This window comes from Alosa pseudoharengus, unplaced genomic scaffold (genome assembly GCF_046254945.1).
Source record: "Alosa pseudoharengus isolate Yale_2024_CS ecotype anadromous, Long Island Sound unplaced genomic scaffold, YU_APseudo_1.1 YU_APseudo_1.1_scf_21, whole genome shotgun sequence".
Taxonomy (NCBI): domain Eukaryota; kingdom Metazoa; phylum Chordata; class Actinopteri; order Clupeiformes; family Clupeidae; genus Alosa; species Alosa pseudoharengus.
Window position 1 is genome coordinate 24,984,302 of NW_027468674.1, and position 22,500 is coordinate 25,006,801.

The 22,500-nt window shown below is 45.9% G+C and overlaps 2 protein-coding genes across 5 annotated transcripts in view; one reads left to right on the forward strand and one right to left on the reverse strand.

Annotated features, from left to right (window-relative positions):
- atrnl1b (attractin-like 1b) overlaps window positions 1-14,874 on the forward strand; it is a 139,220-nt gene extending 124,346 nt beyond the window's left edge. For all 4 annotated transcript variants that reach the window (XM_076298265.1, XM_076298267.1, XM_076298266.1 and 1 more), the window contains exon 29: window positions 11,924-14,874. In XM_076298265.1, coding sequence (XP_076154380.1) covers window positions 11,924-12,048 — 125 coding nt within the window. In that variant the 3' untranslated portion in view covers window positions 12,049-14,874. The remainder of the gene's footprint in view (window positions 1-11,923) is intronic.
- Window positions 14,875-21,289: 6,415 nt separating this feature from the next.
- The window catches only part of gfra1b (gdnf family receptor alpha 1b), a 32,995-nt gene continuing 31,784 nt past the window's right edge, over window positions 21,290-22,500 (reverse strand). Inside the window, exon 9 of the mRNA XM_076298975.1 lies at window positions 21,290-22,500. This exon is cut by the window's right edge and continues 545 nt beyond it. The gene's annotated coding sequence lies outside the window, so the exon portion shown is untranslated.

Sequence of the window (22,500 nt, forward strand, 5' to 3'; positions counted from 1 at the left end):
GGATGCCTTCAGACAGGAGTTTGTCGGACCGTGCTGCGCTAGTCTTGTGTCTCAGTCCCGGCGAGAGCCCGCTGCCTGCCTATTGGAGAGAGAGGGGGAAAAAAAGAAAAATGCAAGAAACAGTTGCATTCTGTCAGTGAGACGGCAAGAAATGCGAGTAAATTAAGCACGAGGGTTACACTAGGTCCTCTCCGCAGGGGGACGAGCACTGAGCTGCTCCCCCGATCCTTGCGGGGGTATAAAAAGCCGAAGCCCGTACTCGCCCCGGCAGCTTAGAATCTGTTGTCGGTGCGTTTTGCAGCCCTCCGTTGAGACAAAAGGAGCGAGAAAAGGAGGAGGGGTGGGAAAAGGGCAGAAAAAGAGATGGTGTTTTTTTGTTTTTTTTTTGAAGCTCGCTTTGAAGTTCCCTTTCCCTCTATTTCGAGGAAGGTTGCATCAGTCGATGGGTTTTATGATCACATTTGCTGTTTCAAGCTCCATTTAGCTAAAGGTCCCACTCCCCGGTCCTCCCCCCTATTGGGAAAACCTGTGTGTCTGTGTGCGCGTGTCTTTGTGTGTGTGTGCATGAAAGGATGTAAGAGAAAGAGGAAAGTGTGTGTCTGTGTTCGGAAGAATGAGACATAGATTGTGTGTGTATTCAGCAGATAGGTTTTGTGCGCCCAGGGAGTATGCGCAAGGGAGAGTGGGGCGTAGCCAGCTCAGGCCAGCCAGCAATCAGCTACTCACAGCTATTGCAAGAGAATCCTGTTATTTATACCTAAGTACACCCCTCTCCACTTCAAACACCCCTGCATTACCTGCAACATCAATATGCCTTTGGGGAGAAAGGCTGTTCAAAGCTGCTCTTAATTGGCCTTCCCTTTCTAGTCCTATGCGAGCGCCCAGTAATAATGAAGCGTTAATGCCACCGACACTCTTATTTTAAGCAAAGACCACTCTCTTTCTTTCTCTCTCTCTCTCTCTCTCTTTCTCTATCTATCTATCTATCTCTCTCTCTCTCTGTCTCTCTGGGCCCGGTCTCAGCTGGCGTAACCGTATATCATCATTCAGGAAGTGAGCACACTGTATCGGTGTCCCAGTGATCCAGGGGCCCCCTGCTGTATAGACGGGCCCCTGTCTCGGGTATCGGCTTACAGGCCTCCAGGCCCCTGTGAGGGGGATTAGAGCACCGGCGTCCGCTCAGAGGAGCTAATTACTGCATGTAATCTAGAATACATTAGCGGATATGGTAGCCCACACGCCCCTTGTCTCGGCGTCCTTGACATTGTTTGGCGGAGGCGGAGTGGAGAGGGGTTGAACGGGAGGTGGGGAGTTGTTTTGTTAGCCCTCAACGAACAACGAGTCGTGCCACAGACACGATGACGGGGGAGGGAACGGAATCGGAAAGAATCGATGAGGAGGACCAGCGGTGTCCAGTTGCCACCCCCTGTCTGGGGACGGGCTTTTTGAGAGCAAAGTGTCGACAGTCAGTTCTTTATTTATAACCAAGCAGCCCTGGCGTGTGTGAGTTGGATGCAGTGGAGGACATGTATTGAATAAGGGCTCATGTTCACATATGTTGATTGTAGCAGGAGATACTCCCTGTTGCTCATGGCCAAGCTTGTTCAATATAACCCAGGGCCCTGTGCCTTGATCAGTGTTGCGACAAAACTCGCAAGACGGGCAAGGCTTAATATTGCTTTGGTTTGTTCCTTGTGCAAATCATAAGCAGAGATGAGCCACCGACTGGTTGATAAGCAATGCGGCAGGCAGAAGCAACAATAACTAATCTCTTCCAGGTGGCTTGTCTGACAGGAAATTGACAGATGTGAAGAAGCAGGGAGGGGGAGAAATCATGTTTCCCTGCATAATTTACCTTTGTGCTTGACAATGCAAGAATGTTCAACAACAACACCAAAACAAAAGACGCAAAGGTTTAGGGAGGATGAAAAAGAATCAGGGTTTTTTTTCCATGTCCAAAGATAGCACCGTTTGCCAAGCACTCTCCATTCTGCTCGCGTTTGTAATTGCCAAACAAGCGACAGGCTTTGGAGTGGCTCTCACTGCGTGGTGCTGCTTGTTGCGCTCGTGAATGGGGGGGGGGGGGGGGGGGGCGCAGCCGCACAGAAAGTTTCGGGTGAGTGGCACATCAGAGCGGTGTGCATCTCGTTCAGATTTGGCAACAGTACTGCACGGGTGGGGGGGGTGGGTGCTGAGAAAGAGAGAGTGAGTGAGAAAGAAAAGCTCCCAGTCCTCTCATAGTCACTGTTTCTACTCACATGAGAAAGAGTCCCTCCCCCCACCACCACCCGAACTCATTTCTCCTTTATTTTTTACCGTGAATATTTTCCATATTTTGCTTTTCCATCTGTGTGTGTGTGTGTATGCTAAAAGGGCATGCATGGTTTTCATGTAAACATCTGGCACACAAATATCCAACACTCATCTGTCAAGGGAAAAAAACAAAGAAACAAAATCAGAACAAAATAAAATGGTAGCTTCTGTGGAGATCTCAGTTCAGAGCTGTGATGACGTTTTGGCTCATCTCTCAGTGAGTGTCTCAGCCTCTCCAGTCCCATTCCTCTCCTCCTCGTCTGTCTGGCTACGCTGGCGCACTGGTGTAATGCAGCAATTTGCAGTCTCCTTGGCGGACTCTGGTACAAGCCAAAAATAAAGACGCCTCTCCTAACCAAAGCACCAGCCACCCCCTCCTCATCCCGAATGGCCATTCTGTCTGTGAGAGACCCAGGATTTCACCATACCTCTCTTGTGAATGAACGAGTGAGCAAGAGAGAAGGAGAGAGATGGAGAGAGAGAGAGAGTTCTCCGCAAATTCCTCTCTTGTGAATGAACAAGTGAGCAAGAGAGAAAAACGGAGAGAGTGAAAGAGAGAGTGCTACCTCTGAGGACTCTGGCATCTGGGGAGGAAAGGGAAAAAAGTTAACCGCCCGCATTAATATGGCACTCAGGGTCGGACAGGTGACAGTGCAACCGTCAATCATCCAGACGACGCATCGTTCTCTCTCTGTCCTTGCCAGGACGTCACAAGCCACTAGCGGAGGTCAGACTGGCCTCCGCCGGCCCCCGACACAAACGAGCGAGAGAGAGAGAGAGAGACATTGTTTTGTTCTGGGCAAAGTGACCTTGACTCCACCCTGGGAATGGAGGGGTGCCGGCTGCATGCTAAAACGCTTATCAGTCACACGACTACCCTTGAAGCCGGGCACACGCTGCCTCCACTCTTGACGGTCCAGGGACAAAAGAGCCAGGTAGAGCGAGAGAGACCGAGAGAGAGAGAGAGGGAGAAAGAGGGAGGGAGAGAATGTGCTACTGGGTCGATGCAGTTGCTTTGTCGGAGGTGGGAGCTGAGAGGTCGTGGGTGTTGGTTCATTGGTGGTTTAGCCAAAAACCTCAACCCAAGGCCCCCAGAAGCCTGTGAACGCATTAGGAGCAACTTTCTCACCATCACTGACAGCCCCCTATTCTGACTCCTCACCTGTCTTCCATCAGCAGGCTCAACAGAGAAAAAGATTTGCCGAAGCATCTCTGAGCACAAACTTTTCCCCGGCCCATAAACCAGACCCATTTGGCACCTGTCCCTGACCCAAACACACAGAGCCGTATGCGCAAATGAACTCAATCAATGCTGGCCGACTTCCAGTGCTTGCATAACGCCATCTTCTCTCGTCCAATGGGGACTACCACAGGTTGTAGGCGCTTGGCAGATCGGCCGCATAATAAAGTCTTGCTGAGAGCGTAAGCAAACCTGATCCCGTCCCCTCCCACTCCCAACCTCCAACCTTAGCCTCTACCCCCCCTCCTCTCCTTTTGCGGTCTCCACAGCTGAAACTACAGTGCCTCGCCGGAGCAGGCGGGGGGGTCCGGGTGTGGTGGGGGGGGGTTGGTTACAAACCCCACCGCCGCTCGCTGCTAACCCTCCACCGCGCCGCGATCAGCTCCAAGACTAGTGGCGGGTAATAAATCCTTTGCAGTGGCAGAGCTGCTGTCTGCAGCTGGGCTCGTTCCTAGATGTAAATCCTGCCGCGGCCCTCGGAGCTCACGAAGGAGCGGAGCGCCGCGTAGCGTAGCGCCGTGTTCCCAGACCTTCCCCCAATTCAATTCCTCTCGGCTGGGCCTGTCTGAAGTATTGAATTGTTCTGCTCAGATAATTGCATTGCTGAAATAGCGAAAGGAGTTGTAGGGTTTGGAGTGGGACTCTGTGTGTGTGTGTGTGTGGTAGAGTGGAGAGGGAATGAGGGATGAACAGTGTGAGAGAAGGAGGAGGAGGGAAGGCTTGCTTGTCGGGCACCATCGCGAGCAGAAGTGTCAAGGGTGGGGTTTTATTCGTATATTTAATTTTTTTTATTTGTCAGGTCATTTCTCCCTCCCCCCCCCCCCCCCCCACCCACACCGCCACCCTTCCTTTCTCCAGTCTGTTGCGTGATGATTTGCGAGGCGTCTCTCCGGAATAATGGCCCTCTCAGGGACTGGCGGTCGGCAGGCAGGCAGCCTTTGCCACAGGACCCTCCTGGCAGTGGGGCTGGCGTGGTGACCGAACCCTCAAGGCCTCCGGGCACCGAGCCGAGCTTCTGCTGTGCCCGAGCCCTCCCCATCTCCGCGGGAGTGTGCGGGCGAGAGAGCGAGAGCGATGGAGACAGGAAGAGAAATAGCGAGAGGGAAAGAATGAACGAAAGAAGGATGGAGGGAGAGCAAAAGGGAGAGAGGGAAGAAAGGAAGGAGAGATGTTGTGTTCCTTCCTTGGCTTTGCCGGCTCCTGACTCAGCGAAACGCAGGCCTGGAGGGATTAGAGTGTGGCATTGTTTATCTTCACCCTTCCCTCGTTTATGCCTGTTCTTCGTGCTCTTTAGAATCCATCATCGTTCGCTGGTGTCGAGGGTATTGGTTAATTGTCCACATGTGGGGTGGCTTCTTTCTGATGGCTCCTTCAAGCACAGTTTTACTGAGCCTCTCGTATTGCAGAGGTGGGCTTTGTTCTAGTTATGAGGAAATGAATCAAAGAATTGGAGGAATGGAGGATTGTTGCTGTGGTTTCAGTTATCGCAGGATCATGAAAATTCAGCCACTTGTAATAAATCTGTGGAAAGACCCATATTGGTTTGCTGATACTACGCAAGGTTTATTTGTACCCAAAGGTGTGAAATTACTTTACTAAAGTATTGGTGCCACATAGACGTTGTATGTATAGATTTATAGAGCAGCAGATTTAGGCAGGTGCAGCATGGGGCATCCTGTGTGTTAAGTTATGTTTCTGGTTGCTCTGTTCTGTTTTTGTTTAAATGTCTTTAGACAAAGTACACAAAGCGAAGAACGAGATTCAAAAGCGAAAAAAAACAACAAGCCATCAAATAGTCGAAAACCATGTCCTGTTCTAGTGGTGAGGGAACATGAACAAAAGTGTCGGAGATGGCAAAAACGGAAAAAGTATATTACAAAAAAATAAAATAATAGCAAAAATAAGAATAAATCAAAACTAAGGCTGCAAAACAGCCCCAGAAAAAGGCCTCAATCGCAGGCCCAGGCAATCCCTGGAGCGCGTGGCTTGCGCTGAGCAGCGGAGCACAGAAGCATGGCACAGCAGCGGCACCCCCCAAAAGTCCAAAGTGCCCGTCTCAGGGTGACACAGTAACCCCCTTTTGAAGGGCGGAGCCCCCATCACATCCCAGGCAACTAAGCATCACTTGCACACGGGATTGTCTGAAACCAGGAAGCAAAAACAGAACAGAGCAACCAGAAACAGAACATAACACACAGGGACGTAACAGGCAGTCATAGAAAAACATTTGGACTGCTGATCTTTGTGCAGTTGTTTTCTTTTTATGATTATTGTTCATTTGCACATCACATCAATGATCTCATGTTAGTGTGAGGGTCAGTTAGCCTTGTTGGAGTGGTCACCCTAATCTTAGTTTGGGTACTTGACAGGCTGCTGACGGGAAAGGTCTCCCACTCCACTCCAAAGAATGAGACAAGGAGGGGGTATGGTTTGTTGTTTGCTGTTTACAAGGCTTATTCTGCCAGCAAGCTTACCTCAAACCGAATGTTTGTGTCTCTGTAAGTTCACCCTTGGCTTGGTACAAGGCAACAAGCTTGCCTGGTATTTTTAGGAACAGTGAAATAGTTGTTATAGTTACAGTTTTTTTACAAATTTGAATATCAATTTAGGCTACAGTCTGCTTCAATTAACAGAAACAGACAGTAAAATAGTCAAGGATACTTTTATACTTTCAGTACATATTAGTGCCTGTACTTTGTCTTTTTTACAGAAGTATCTGTACTTCCACTTGTGTATGGAAATTGTGTACTTTTGTCTTCTCTGGAGAAATGTACCAAAGGACCTGTGAACTGGAAAAGACTGTACAGTATGTCCTATAAGTTGTGAGGCCCATGAACGATTATTGTTTTTCCAGTGCATTCCACAGGTGCTTGATTGGATTGAAATCTGGGGAATTTGGAGGCCAAAGGTAATACCTTGAGGTCATGTTTCCTGAACCATTGAAATAGTGTGGCAGGGGTTTGCAGGGGTCATTTCATGGAGGGCCATACGTGGTCTGCAACAATGTTTAGGTCTGTGGTACGTGTTAAAGTAACATCCACATGAATGTCCAAAGGACCCATGCTGCTTCAGACAGCTTGCCTCAACCCCATAGTGCATCCTGCTGCCATTTCTTCCCTAGTTTAACGACACCTGGCCGTCCAGGGCTCCAGAGTGCGACCAATTTGGTCGCATATGCGACCTAATTTTTCAAAAGTGCGACTAAAAAAAATCGGAGGTCGCACCGGTGCAACCAGCTATTCGAGAGAGGAATAAGTGTCCGCATTGAAACTCTACCTTTAGTTCAATAACAGACACATATTTGGCCAATATCGTGATTTAAACAAATCACAGATAGTGAAGGGCGGGACCTCCCCTCTGATTGGCCGTGGCCCAGTGCCTGTGTGTAAATTTAAAAATGCGTGTGCTGCAGAGAGAAAGAGAGAGGGAGGTCAGAGACCCGTCAGATAAACAGAGGATGTAGTTGCATTACAGTGTGGTCACATAGGCCGAGATAAATGTCCCCTCTCCCCACTGCCTTTCAGCAGCTGGCAGCAGCAAACCGATCAGACGAGCCCGAGATGATGATCAAGTTTATCGTTGCCTACGATAGGCCTAGTGAAACTTCCCTTCACCAAGTTCAGTCCGAAATCATTATTCACCAGAAATATAGTTTGAACGTAAACCCGACGTACATGAACCAAATTTATAGGAGTCGTTGCAGATGGAAAAGACGTCTTAAAATTGCGAACAATGCATACAAGGCCTTCGCGAACGACAGAGATACAGATATCGCCGAAAAGGAGTGCGTCATTGACCGCAGTTACATGCAGGGAGTAACCCGGTTTTCAACAGCAATATTCGTTTTGCGCGAGAGTTGTGTAAACTCATTCTGATGGCATCAATCAATTTAATCCGGTATTTGGCGCAAACCGAACATCGCTGCTACATTTAAAGCCCGAATATTCCATGCATGTATACAGTGGTCATTGTGTACCGTGAATTGAATGGACACATTTAGATCGAGCATGACAAGTCATTGCAATAGCCTATAATAATAGGCCTACCATTTCGTTACTGCATTAACCATATTCTTATTGAAAATTTAAAAATACTAAAATTAAAAAGTAAATTGCATTGTGGGGCTGTCAAATGATTATTGCAATCATCATTGCAAAATCACATAAAAATCCCCCAGGCTACTTGGAACATCTCTTTAAATTGTGCTCAAATACATTTCTATGGAAGATGCTAGCATGGCGAGCTGGTTTAGCCAAGGCCTAAAGATTATGAAGGATAGTATGTAAAACATTGAGCCATGAGATGTGCAGTTTGAAGCCCTTAAAGACATGCACTGTTAATTTACTCACTGTTATTTTTATTTAATACATCTTGAGATGTTTTAAGTTTAAATTTTAGCTCAGTGAAGCACTTAAAGCACCAACACTTCATTAAGTTGCTTTTCTTGTAGAATTGTAAATCATAAGTCATAGGACAACCTAAATAGGACAGTAATTAAGGAAAAAAAGTGAACCTGCTGCGGTGTTAAATGTGATGTGGTTGAAAATTTGGGTGCACCTAACTTTTGTGCTGGTGCACCTAAGAAAAAAAGTTAGGCGCACCAGTGCAACCAGTGCAAAAAGTTAGTCTGGAGCCCTGCCGTCTACAAGATGCAAAAGGGCCCATTGTAAGCACTTCAAGCAGTGGACAGTAATCAGCATGAGATTTCTGACCAGCCTGCAGCCACGTGGCCCTATACCAGTGTTTCTCAAACTTTTTTTCTAGGGACCCACTTTTTAAAAATGACAGACTATTGCGACCCAACTTGTGACTGTGGTAGTTAACAAACTAGATCAGTGGTTATCAAACTTTTTCTTTCATTCCCCACTTTGATCAAGGGGGCATTCTCGAGCCCCACCTGTCCCTCATCGTTCTAAGAAAGTGGTAGGTCAAGCTTAAAATTGTCAAATTTATTGAAATAATGACAAGTTCTAAATATATCCTCTTCAACAGAGTTAAAATCAGCTGGTGCTGCAGATATAATAATAAATAAATACATAACACACATATTTCTGTTTTCCAACAACATATTAAGAAGCATAGGCCATTTTACAGCATTGTACAATATTTTCAATGAAATACCAACATGCTGCATTAAAGGAGAATTCCGGTGTGATATTGACCTAAAGTGTGTTGAAACATGATACCAAGTGTGAACGTATGTCTCATAGCCCATCTCGGCTTGTCCCCTGCACTCCAAAATCTGGCGCTAGTTAGCCGATGCTACCAACAGCTTTTTCAATGGTGGTGCTTCGGCATCGGGCTAGCCATGCAAATAAATCACTGTTTTACACCATTTACGAGGCTTAATGTATCTCCACATTTCATTGGTAGACTACCGTGGGCCCTGACATTTAAAACGAGACATTGAGAACTTTGAAAAAGCACTGGTAGTTTACTTACAAGACAATTTATACAGACAGTATCTTCACGAAGTTTAGCGTTTGCAGCCATCTTGAATTTAGTCACGATAAGTCAAGCGACGAGTAAGAATGAACAGGTATGATAAGGGATCAGATTCCAAAAATAATTCTGTGGAAATGCATGGATTACAGTTTCTTCCAGTAGCAGCAACTGGAATCCATGCATTTCCACGGAATTATTTTTGGAATCTGATCCATTATCATACCTGTTAATTCTTACTCGTGGCTCGACTTAAAGTGACTAAATTCAAGATGGCTGCAAACGCTAAACTTTTGTACTGTCTGTATAAATCGTCTTGTAAGTAAACTACCAGTGCTTTTTCAAAGTTCTCAATGTCTCGTTTTAAATGTCAGGGCCCACGGTAGTCTACCAATGAAATGTGGAGATACATTGAGCCTCGTAAACGGTGTAAAACAGTGATTTATTTGCATGGCTAGCCCGATGCCGAAGCACCACCATTGAAAAAGCTGTTGGTAGCATCAGCTAACTAGCGCCAGATTTTGGAGTGCAGGGGACAAGCCGAGATGGGCTATGAGACATACGTTCACACTCGGTATCATGTTTCAACACACTTTAGGTCAATATCACACCAGAATTCTCCTTTAAATGGATCCATAATCCAGTCATACTGAGCACTGCTGGTTGGGAAATATTTTTTAAATAAACTTTGCAGGGATGTGATGTAGGCCTACTGTTTAATACATGGGATCACAAGAGTGCCTCCCAATTAGACGTTTCAGCGATTTAGCTCAGAAATCTCAAAGGCATAATACTGTCGCGATCGAGGCACCAGTCTCATACTCAAGTTTTTTTGGTGAATGCAGTAATCTTATTTGCTAGGTGAGGTAGGTGCTTGTCTTTGCCTTGTAACTGGACATTTAACTCCAATGTATCGCTAAGATATATCAAATATATCGCTAAGATAGGCCAGCTTCGTCAAGAAATGTTCATTAGTGAACGTGCTTGCAGATTCAAACATTCGCTCTTCCTCCAAGAAGAGGCGACTCGGAGCTCAAACACGCGCGACAGCACTTTACCTCGGGAAAGCCACCTTGCCTCGCTGTGAAACAATACAGCCTTTTGGTCAGCTACCATCTCTTCGTAAAGTGCGGAGAATAGACGCGCTTTTAACGGCCGGGTTTTGATGAAATTCACCACTCTCACAACAACGTTCAAAATCTCATGTAGGTCGGGACTAACTAAGCTGCCTTGACACGAGCGCTTCCCTGTGAATAACACAGTGCGTCCATTGCGCATCGGGTGCTACCTGGGCCCAGGCTACAGATAAAAAAATGGCATGTCTCCGCGACCCACAGCTTGAGAAACGCTGCCCTATACACAGCAAGATGCGATGCACTTTGTGTTCTGACATCTTTCTACAATAGCCAGAATACCAGCCTCTTTGCAGATGCCATAGTAACAAAATATTCAATGCTATTAACCTCACTATTAACTACACTTGTGAGTGGTTTTGATATGCCCTAATGATGTATGTAGTATTTCTGATTTGTGTAAAATATATAAACTCACCTTTCACACCAGCAATTTGGTGCAGAATTGTGTTTTTTTTCTGTTGGAGTGGGGGTACGTCCAGGGTGTCATAAGCTAGACACCACTGTCAGGGATAATTGTACAATGAACTTGCAATTCTTGTACAGCCACAATTTATATGCCCCTTCGTTGCCAACACAAGCTGCATGAGTATTCACCACAGTGGGTCTCGTTATCAGAAGATGAACCGATTGTCACCCTAACGCACTGATACGGTTAATTTCCTGGATAAGGATGAAGAATGTTGCCTCCACAATGATGATGGCTTTTTTGAGGTCGTTAATAGGCTATATCCACACACAACGTTGAGGTCTTGTTTCAGGAGTAAATTACCATTCACCAAAATGTGAAAGTCCTTCATTAGCCGCAGATTCGCATGACAGTAGGAACTTGTTATATGGGCTTTTCCTACAGTGCTCAAGACGAGGGATAGTTTGGAAGAAATGGTCTGACATTTTGTTGGAAAGCTTCTTTGGTTCTATCTACACTAACAAGCAACTCTTTTGTAGGTGACCACTAGAATGAGCTTGAGCAGATGCATAAAAAAGTGAACTTTTATTTCTTTGTTATTACATGGCTCTTCACAATGCAAGTAGAACGCTCCATTGACTTGAATGGTTCTAGCAATCATTATTTTCGACTAAAGGGCCTCTGAAAATAATAATGACCGCTGTCAATGGCAACGGAGTTTGTGCTTCTAATTCAGGTCTTTCATATCACTCCGCAACTACTGGAACTTCATTCAAAAGTGATAAGCAGACGGGTGATCAACTGTGTTCTAAAGAATGTTTGATTCAAGTTCAGCGTGTGTTTTGATGCAAACTATTTGTTTCTCAGCAAAAGCCACGATGAACGGTAACAAATAGGCTATAGCCTAGGCTATGTAGGCTAAAGAGTCATATCGTGGGGAGTTTATTGTTTCGTTTGGCAAGTAGGCGTGTAATAAGCGGGGTAATGTATAGATCGCTGGTCATTATTGGGCTCTACTGCGCGTCGGGGTCCGGTTCACCCTGTCGGGACTTATTTTCCCAATAATGACCAGCGTTCTATACATTATCCCTTACTTAAACTGCTCATGAGTATCCTAAATTCATGGACTAAGTATTATATATTCTTTGGCTAAACCATTCTTTTCATTTTAGTATGACACTGACTTTCACCTATTTTAAGTTCATGTCTTTGTCTTCTGTTAGAGAGGTATAAATGACCTGGAAAAAAATACTCTACATCATCCAAAGGAACAGCTGGCTATGAAAGCTCTTAGGAGATTTTTCCCCCTTATGTAATTGTCTTTGTACTGTACTTTTCTTTGCCTCTCTAACACCTTCCCTTCCTCTGGTTCTGTGTGTCCCTCAGGCATTGCCATAGCCAGCGCTTTGATTGACACCTCCCAACAGAAACCCATGGACTTCAAGGAGAAGAGCCAGGGTCTGAAGAACCGCAAAGCCCTCCCCCCAGCACACCAGGGCACCTGTGTCTGAGTCTCTGTTCTACTCGCTCTCTCTTTTACCCCCTGCCCCCCTCTTGGCCGTCCCGAACCTCCGCGGGGTAGAAGACGGAGGGGGCTCACCCTGTTTTGGCCGAACTTCCCCACCACTGCAGCCTGTCCAGCTGCCGCCGCTGTGTTGATGAGGGAGGAAGAGAGAGGCTCCTCTTTCAAGTGATTGGGGAACCCATTCAGTAGCAGCGTGTTTTAAGCTCCCATCTGCCCCCAACCCCCCCATCCAACTTCCCCCCTCCATTCCCACCGCTTCGCCACATCTGCTGCTTCACCTCCTCTCCCTGAGCTGTCAATCAAAGGCTCCCCTCTTTTCCCTGTTTCCTCCTCCTCCTGCTCCTCCTCCTCACAAGTCATCTGCAGCTACATACCTGCATGTCCAAAGTGCATCTTGTCTTTCGTCGGAGCGTCACCATATGCTTTTGCTATCTCCAGCATCCTTAACCCTCCTCCAGCATTGAACCACATTTAGCATCCTGGCAACTCCTAACCTTCTCCAGTGGTGGCTAGTTTCCACCTGTGCACCTTCACGGCCTCGGAGGGATCGACCGTCACCTTCAACTCCCCCAGTTCCCCTCCCCTCCCGGTTTAGTGCCATGTCAACTGACATCGGAGGAAAAAGCACCTACCAACCCTGGCTGGGATCGATCACCCCAAAATGTGCAAGTTCAACAGTGGGCGCCAGGTTATTACACTTGGGACCGATCATCCCAGGACGGCCTCCAGTTTTTGTTGTTGTTGTTGTTGTTGATGCTTCATCAATAGATGATCCCAGAATTGCCGTGGTGCACAATTAGCTCTGGGGACAGGAAGGTTAAAGTTTTGCGTTTGGGAAAATGCACAGAGCGGGGGAAACTGTAAATGCTTACTACTAGCAGTTTTTCTGTGGTTCCTAGGTCAATACCATGGACGTTGAAAAAATATTGTTCAGTGGTTTTAATTTTACACTCCTGTGTTTGCTTGCCAATTTGACATATTTTTTTCCCGACTGAGCCACTTAATCACTCTTGTATTTCTAGCTATTACGGCTCATTTTATTTAATTAAAAACAATTGCCATGTGTAGCGTCTAAAAGCTATCACAATCTTTTTAAGCTAAAGCAAAGTAAAGGCTGCTGGCTGCTTTGTTCTACAGTAGGAAGAGAGAGAACGCACAGTTCTAACATTGTTTGATGGCTCACATATACATACCTACACACACACACACGTCCAAATAAACACTCAACAAGATTGTGAGTGCTAAACAAGTTTGTCAACAGCTTTTTGTCCTCATTTATGTGGATAAAAGCGTCTGGATTGACACACACTCACACACAAACACACACACACTCCATTATGATTAAACAGAATGTAAAGTACTATACGCTGCACACAGTGTGTCTGTACGTGCTCTTGATGTCCGTCGCGTTGCCTGACGTCTTCACAAGATGCAAACTAGCGCAGGTGCTCTTAGGGCTAGTGTTCCATTCGATCATCATTCGTCGGATCACTGATCAAAAAGGGGGCTGTGGGGTGGAGACAACGTTCTCCAAAAGACTCAGTGACCCAGTGAGCTAACTCCATTTTGAATGGGCAATGGGCTGCTAGACAGCGCATCCTCTGTGTCATCAGCATGGCAAAAAAATGAAGGGAGATTTATGTCTAAATAAGAAGAGAATGAAATGGCAGCCCCTTTTTACAAATGAACTTGGAGGGCTTTTGTTTTGTTTTGTTTTGTTTTGTCTGGTTTGTTTTGTTTTGTTTTTAGCTGGTATGTTTATGATGTTGTTTATAAAGCAGATGAATATTCTGCCTGTGTAATATTCTGTTTATATAATATGCTGTGGATCTCCAGAGAAGCTGTTACTGTGGACGATTTATGATGTTTCTTTTTTTTGTTTGTTTTGTTTCGGTTAGATGTTTGTTATTTTCTTGGCAAGGTTCAATACAGGTCTGCCAGAAGGACATTTGCATTGTGGGCAGGTCACGTCTCCAAAAACTCTGGAGTCCTCTGATTGAACACATCACATTTTGTGGCACAGGAGTGTCTTAATTGAAAAGCTGTTGGTAGACAGACCCCACTGCCCACCCCCATGCGTCCACCGTGAGCCCCCAACCCTCCACAAGTTTAAGACGCTCTCAGTGACCTCTCGCTGGCCCGACTGGAATGTTCTGAATGGAGTTGCAGCTTCGGGCCATCCAAGTCTGATAAGCTGGACAGGCCACCTCAGCGTTAGTGGACCTTCAGGACTTCTGGGTTGCTGCTTCTGTCAGCCCTAAAGAAACCTTATTAATGGAGGGGATGGGGATTTGATTGGTTTTTTGTCTCCATGGGAACACTGAGAATATGTATGCCCTACATGTTTGTATGACATGGACTTAAAACATGTGAATCAAATGTGAATCTGTTGCTATTTACGTAGCTACTTTTTTCATTTTTGTTTTGTTTTGTTTCTTTCCCTGATGTTTTTAATAAAGAATATTATGAGGACAACATTTATTTTAGAGCCCAACCTCTGTATTATATCTCCAAGGATAATGACGGTGATGAAAAAAAACAATGTCTTTTACAATGTTTGTGACAAAAGAAAAAATAATGTTGTTTGTTTTCATAATGGATCAACTCCTGTGTACTATCACTGTTATTACACTTTTAGTTTATTAACATTTTTTTGTATTTGCAATGTCACTCAGTAGTTGCTGCTGTGCAACTGTTCCAGTATGGAGCACTTGGGCATTGTAAAGTTATTTTCTTTTTTCCAGATTGTAATATTGTAGTAATAGTGTACATGTCATTTTGACCTTATTAAAGCCTATTTGCGGATGTGAAATGGTATGATTTTGTAATTACACAGTTATAAACACATATTGACTTATTACATGGCTGTGGATCGCTATGGCGATGCACAGGAAGCACGATCACTCACTGTTTTGTGTTGATGGAAAAAGAAACAGAAAGTTCCTTCGGTGCACAAGATTGATCTGTTGTACTTTAACCGTGGACAGATGAACGAATAAAACAGCTGAACATTCTGTACTTGAAGAAAACATTAACATGTCCTACTTGTTAATTTACACTTTGACGTATTTTCTTTGTTTATGGTGAAGGGAAATCTAATTCAGTAACTATGCAAGGCATTACCCAAAGTGAATGATTCAGATAAAATTGGATGTAAATTTTGTGTTGCATGATTAGAGGCTTAGATTTTCCCCCGGCTCAAATAGAAAAAATGAAAGTTCTGTGCTTTTATGCTAGATACTGTCAACTATACAGTAAACAGTCAGTTACATAGACTCTGCCAAGAAGGTTTTCTGAAGCAAATTGGTGGGTTAGAGAGTCAAAGTAGTAGTAGGGAGTCAAAATTTGTCTGATATTCTGTTTTTTGACTGAGCCCCTTCTCTTTCTGGGTCATTATGATCACAAAACTATGTTCACACATTTTGCCTGTTGTGTTGCATTTGTGAAGCCTTACAAAATCAACTCTTAAAGCAGATGAGCTTTTGTACAATCTGAATGCTACCTTTTAGGAAAAAGACAGTTGTTGACAGTGAGGGCACTATACCTCCCTCCCTTCCTCGTTCCCTCCATACCTTCCCATCAGAAACTCTCCTGAGTCCAGACAGACAGTGTGCTCAGGTGAGGACAAGGGAGAGGGAAAGTGAGTGGAAAGGAAAGAAGAGGGAATTGACAGAGACAGAGGGGGCTGTCACAGCTGACTAATGCCCATAAACATTCTCCAAGGAGCGGCGCGAATAACTCCGTGGGGATCTGCCCACTGAGTTCACAGTCACACTCGAGTCTGGCTGTCAACAGACGGAGGATGACGGGGAAACATCCAGAACGTTCTGTGCCATGCCGTGCAGCTCAGGCAGTGATGAATGCATTTGATTGGTTTGTGTATTCTATGTGCATTCCTCCCGACAAGCAATATCTCCTCCCGCTTCTGCATGGGTGTAGGCTAGGAGAGTGAGAGTGTCACAGACTATGCGGGTTTCCACTGGAGTGAACATGCTTTTCGACAAAAAAAGAGGAACATTTATGACTAAAAAAATATTTTGCCATAGAAATTCCAACTCCAAGCACTCGGTGCTGGTTTGGAATGATTTTTAAAGGGGTCCATGCAACAAAGCTGCAGGAAGCTTATTGTGTTTGTAGAGATCGTATTTGTGCAGCCAAAACTATTAATCATACAGACACCAAACTTGGAATGTAGGCTCAAATCCTGGGAGCGACCTCAACGGACTGTAGGGGGCACTATAATAAATAAATTTGTGTTCTGGCTGACATCTTGGGAACCGTGTGGTATTTGGAAAGATTGGGGAGAGGGGAAATCTCAAAGTACTTTGATTGTTCCAGCAATTCCAACTCTTTCTGCTTTTGAAGCTGTTGAACCACTTCTACTATTTGTTGCAGTTGCTATGGACCCTTATGATGGCTGCTTGTGGCTATTTGTTTCATCATTATTTATTTCTCAAACCAACCTTTAATAGGTATTTGTACCAAAATCAAATTTTTTATCTCAAACCAAATATGTTCTAGTAAATGCTGTATTTACTCATTCCTTTCCAAGTGCACTGGTGGTTTGAGGATCCTGGTATTTCTTTCTAGTGTTTCTTGTGTTGTGAGTTATGTGTCCTTGCACTCTGATGTGGCATATTCTGACATATTTAGTCATGATAATTAATTGCGAAAGATATGCCAGCACTTGACTGATACGCATCAGTCAGCACAGTTTTCAACTCCTCGTGCCACTTTGTGACATAGACCCATAAATCAAGCTTGCGTGGGCAACGTTGTCAGAAGACCTTACAAAATGCCAGAAGGCTCAGCACAAGCGAATAGCAAAAATACACAGCATGTCTCTCCATCTTTGTTGCCTTTCTCTATATGTTCCCCCTGCCTCCCCATAGCTACCACTCCACCCTCAACTCTCTCAGCTCCCTTAGGTGGAAATGACGATTCCACGAAAAGATGAGTCTGTCAATCGGAGCCAAAGAGTAACTCAGGGAATGAGTTTGTGTGTGTGTGTGTGTGTGTTGGGGGGATTGGGGGTGGTAGAGGGAGGGATGGTGGGGCTGTGTGCATAACTCATGCAGATGTGACAGAAGGGGGAAGAGTCTGAGTGAGGGATGTCTGCCGCTCTTTATCGGTTTTGCTTGGCAGGCGGAGCTCACTGTAAATCAAGGTGTCCGGCGCTAGTATTAAGAGATATTAATGAGAGTGTGCTTTGCTGGTAATACAGGGGAGGGAGTGGGGTGGGTGAGCGATGGTGGCCCAATACATCATTCATCTTCTGTGACACCCGCACCAGGGGGAGCGCCAGCGAGCCACGGCAGTGCCACTCCTGCTAATACACATTGCCTGCCGAACCCCCCCACCCTACCCCATTCCCAATCCCTGCTGCTATTTATTTACTCTAGCTGAAGTTAGCCTGGCAGTCCATCTTGGGATCGAATGGCATTTCGCCTGATTTTTTTTTCGGGGGCTTAATGTATAGGAGGCTCATGTGGCAATAAAGACGCCATTTCTGCTGAGGAGAGCGACTCCATTTTTCTGATGCACCCTGTGGCATGTCCCCCACCTCCCCTGAAACAGAAATGGAGGGGAATAGGAGTTTCGGGCCACATTCGATCAGAGAAAATGGATAGAGCAGGAATGAGTAACGCTGACAGGCAAGTGGATGATGGTTTCGTTGAGAGACATTTTAGAGCTGTGTGTCACCCAATGGGCAGTGGCTACAAAAGGGGAGGAAAAAAACGGGAGGCTTTGTGTACGACTGTGTGTTCTTTGAAGTCATTCACTTGTCTGTTTTCAGTGTGCCGGCTGTTAACCTCCTGGCATTTCGATTGAACTTGCTATTTACACTGCGAGCTTTTTTGACGTCGGCTGCTAATTCAGTGTGAAATTGGGCGCAATGCGTGGATCTAGCTGACCCCTACCCCAAAAAATGATTAATGTTCGGCTTGAACTTTCCTTCCCAGGCCATCATTTCCGCATTAATGTGTGTGTGTGTGGTAGGGGGGTCATTTTACGTCGACTGATTGCAAATTATATAGGCAAAGACGGACGATCTGGTCACAAAGGAGGTGTCTGTTCTCTGTATGTTGCCTCTGTTAGCCCCAAATGAGTGGAGGACTGCGCCATTGTGGTCTCTGTTCCACATGCTTTGTGGCCGGCCATTATCTCTAATTGTCATTTGTTTGCAACAAAGACCTCCACTATGTACTGCTGCTCAGAAGGAGCCAGATGAGTCATTCGCAGGGCAAGGCCAAGTGGGAGGCTGGGGGGGGGGGGACTTCCATTACACAGCACCCCGTTGCCCTGGCCCCACTGACTGCACCAAAGGTAGGGATTAATTCCATGACTAATGGGTGAGCCGTTGATCAGCAGATGCAGTGCAGCTTGAGCTCGAGTGCGGGGCAGCGGTGGGCAGCAGTTTTGACGGCAGCGGCATCACCCACCATCGGCCGGCCACCTTATGTAAAAGAGGAAGTCTGCGGGGTCATGACAGAATTAGCCCTTGGACGAGCATGCAGGGCTCCATAATAAATGTCACAGCCATAGGGTTTGGCTGGTTCAAGTCCCCAGGCCAACTGATCAGCTTCAGTTGCAGTGTGCTCACAGCGAGCTCTTTTAGAATCTCGTCAAGCCATACTGCTTTCCCACGGTGACTGGCTGTCACACAGACAACTCAGGCAGCAACCACTTCTCAGCATTCTTACCCCCTCTCAAAGTCCCCCCCACTCTGTTTTCCCTTTCTCTGTTTCTCTCTCTCTCTCTCTCTCTCTCTCTATCACTCTCTCATTCTATATCTCAAGTCCTGTCAAGTACTTCTTCTGAGTTTGAATGATGCTTGTGCCTGGTGAAAAACATCTTCTTGCTAGAAACTTAAAGCACTTCTCACCTTTTCAGTAAAAGTTAGGGAAGAAAGACACTGGCGCGTGTACGATAAACGGCACTACCAGAGAACCAAATAATTTATTCTCCCCATGCTTATTATCCTGCCCTTCTTGGAGGAACAGCATTTCAAAAAACAAGCACTTTACCACATCATGGCATTTACCAGACATTGCAAACAACGAGAGAGAGAATGAGTGCAGAAGTCATCATCTCCAAGTGCCATGTTCTTTTTTCTTCCTCATCGTTCCTGCAAAGCGGCAGAAGCTCACTGCCGTCTTCTTGCCGCAGTCGCTCCAGGCAGGGGGAGCGCAGGGGAGGTCAGAGGTGGAGTAATTAGATATGATTTCTTCCCTTTCAGGACAGGTGGCACTGGAGAGTGGGGGTAGGTGGAGAGTGCTTGTGGGGATGGGGGTGCTTACATGTGATTATATTGTCTCCTTTCCCCCCCCGTACCCAAGCCTCTTTCCCCTCTCCCACCCCCTTTCCCTTCATCTGATGGTGGTAATTACGGAAGAGAGGGTCGACGACTCCTCCCCAGGTTCCGTCTCTTAAAGCTGTTTGCCCGCCCAACACCACCCACCCCCCCCTCCCCATCTCATATAATCTAGTTTTGCATTATTGCATATGCATGAAAGGGGGTAGAGAGGTTATGGTTGGCTTTAATTAGACTCTCTTTCTGTAGCAGCCGTGGGGCCGGATGAGACTCCCTCCGCTGTTGCCCAGCGAGCGGCGCCAGTGACAGGTATCATACCCCACCCCGCTCCTCCCCTCCTACCTCACGATCGGCCTAGGCAGCACTGTGATACTGATGAAGATCTATCGATGCCATGCAATTATGGGGAGGGGAGGAGATTGCAATCGTCTGGGAGGAGAATGGGGCCGGTTATGCAGAAAGGGCCTCATCTCTTTTGCTCCCTTACTCACCCCCCCCCCCCCTACACACATACACACTCTCTCTCTCTCTCTTTCTCTCTCTCTCTTTCTCTCTCAATTCAGTTTGCATGGGATGGGATACGTGTTTTAGTGTGCTCTTGTTCTTTTGTCACGCACGCACTCTTGTATCCTGTATCTTCCGTCATTCATAGGGAGAGGTGTTTCGGTGGTAAGGTTATGGATTTTTACATAAATTCCATCCCTCCAACCCCCTCCACCACCACCATTGCCCCATGGAATAATGTGGACCATAAATCTCCACAGCTCTTGAGACACATTTTCAATCATAACACCTTAAAAGAAACTGCCCTCACTCTCCTCTCTTACCTCCTTTCTCTCTCTCTCTCTCTCTCTCTCTCTCTCTCTCTCTCTCTCTCTCTATCTACCTATCTCTCCCTTCATTTCCATCTACCTCTACCTGGATGAGGAACTGCCGCTGTCCAGATTCCTTCTGACTTGTGGTCGATCGCCTCGCCCTTGTCTGCCGTTGTCATTCACGTCGGCATCGCCTCGGCGACAGGAGTGATCTGACTGACAATCGGGCCCGCGTGGCGTCCACATTATCACTTAATCCCGGCTGCCAGGGGGGGTCAAGCGTAATGCGCCGTGATAAGCAGAGACGGTAGCATTGGAACTGGCAGCTGGCAGCGATGCGGCTTGCGCCCGCCCGCCTACCCGCCTGCTCAGGTCCCCACGCTAGCAGCTCAGGTGGTGTTTAGCCCCAAGGCCAGAAGGGCAAATCATCATCCCTCCTCACTCCCAGTGCAGAGAGACAGCCTTCTCATGCTCACTCTCTGCCAACATACACAACATGTCTGACTCCTGAGTAAAAATGAGAAATATACTTTTGTTGTAGGAATTACTGCATGTTAAATGGACTTTTACGTGGGTTTTTTTCTGCACATTGCTCTCCACAAACAAGGACCTTTATTTATGAGGTCGACTGATCCGTATTTTTTAATGGAGCAGTTTTTACGATATCTAAAAACTGCAAAATCAAACATCATGCCCTCTGGCTGCTAATGGCAGTAAAGGGGTGAAATATACTACCCCGCATCAATCATAATGAGAGCGACCCTTAACAGCATCCCACCGTGGGGGGAAGTGAATAGTTGATCATATTATTAATGACTTAATGGCCAGTTCATATTCCACTGATGTTCTCTGTCGATGGATAACACTGATGGGGGGTTGGGGGGGGTACTCCACTCCTCCACTGGAATATGTGTTCAGAAAAGGAATGATTCAAAGCCTTGCCTAACTTTTTTTTACAAACCCTTTAGAAATAATAACAATGCACAAAATAAATAAATTGACCACCCTTGAGCTAACAGATTTTGGTTCACATTGTGCCCGTGCCTTTGCCCTCAGACAATATGATCTATTGGTCCATTAAGGAATGAATTCTAAAATCGAATACAGTCTCTTTTATTTTCTTTGAGCACAAAAGCCATACAAGAGGGCATTTCTGTTAACTTATCTAATTGTATGAGTAAGTTAGTCCATAACCGTATGTTTCTTACTGACCCTTATACTTTTTTTAACAGATTAACATTACCACAACTATACAGAAATGATATTTCATCAGCACCTGAAATAATGAAATAACCATTGATCACTTATTGAACATTACACTACATATCATGGCTACAGTGAACTGAGCTAAACAAGCGTAGCTTGCAACTCATTTCAGTGGTTCAATGCTGTTGACTATCATAACACAACAGATGATATTTTACATGACATATAGACAATCGAATATCATAAAGAGGTCATAAAACGTATATGCTCAGTCAAAGAAAGAAATCTGGGAACTACAAACACAAGAGATATTTAGTGAACTCGCTATTTCGCTGTACAAGTGAATGGCTGCCATGATCATACACACATCTGCAAAGAAGGTGCCGCAAAATGTTGAATACTGAATGGCTGTCTGCCACCAGACTTTTATCACTTGTGTTCCTTCCACTGTGGGTTTGTCATATTTAGCCTGAGGAGAAAGGCTCTTGGCGTCGTGAACAGAGCAAGTCTTTTTAAAGGACAGTTCGTATCCATATCAGGAGGAAACCAGACCAGTCTTTACTGTTTCCCATTATTCTGGCTTTACAGGCCTCACCCTTTACACCCCCGTGTAACACGTGTGCAGTCTTTGTCTTTCTGTGCTTTCATGGACAGTCCAGGCAGATATGCGTTGCGGTCACATGAGGTCGCGTGTCGCATGTGTGTGAGGTGGCAGCACAGTTGACCCCGCGTATGATTGGGAAGAAGCCATCGCGTGCAAGGTATGATTTTCAGCCAGTGGGTGATATCCAAACAGGAGCCATAATGGGAGGCAATGCCATATTTTTTTCTCTTTAAAGTGTGCCAAGGATGAGCAGATGAGTTGATGCAGAGAGGTGACACTGCTTTCATGAGGTACAGTGGTTGGGGGGGGGGGGGGCACAGCATCAAATTCCACAGAAGCACAAATCACTGTTGTCACTGTGCTGTCCATAACTTCTATAGGTAAGTCATGAGCTGGCAACCCATGGCAGAAAATATAGTCTTCCTCGTAACCTCCGATAGACTCTACGACTCGATCAAGCATAGCCATAGCCATAGTCCATTGTCTTGCTGAGAGTTC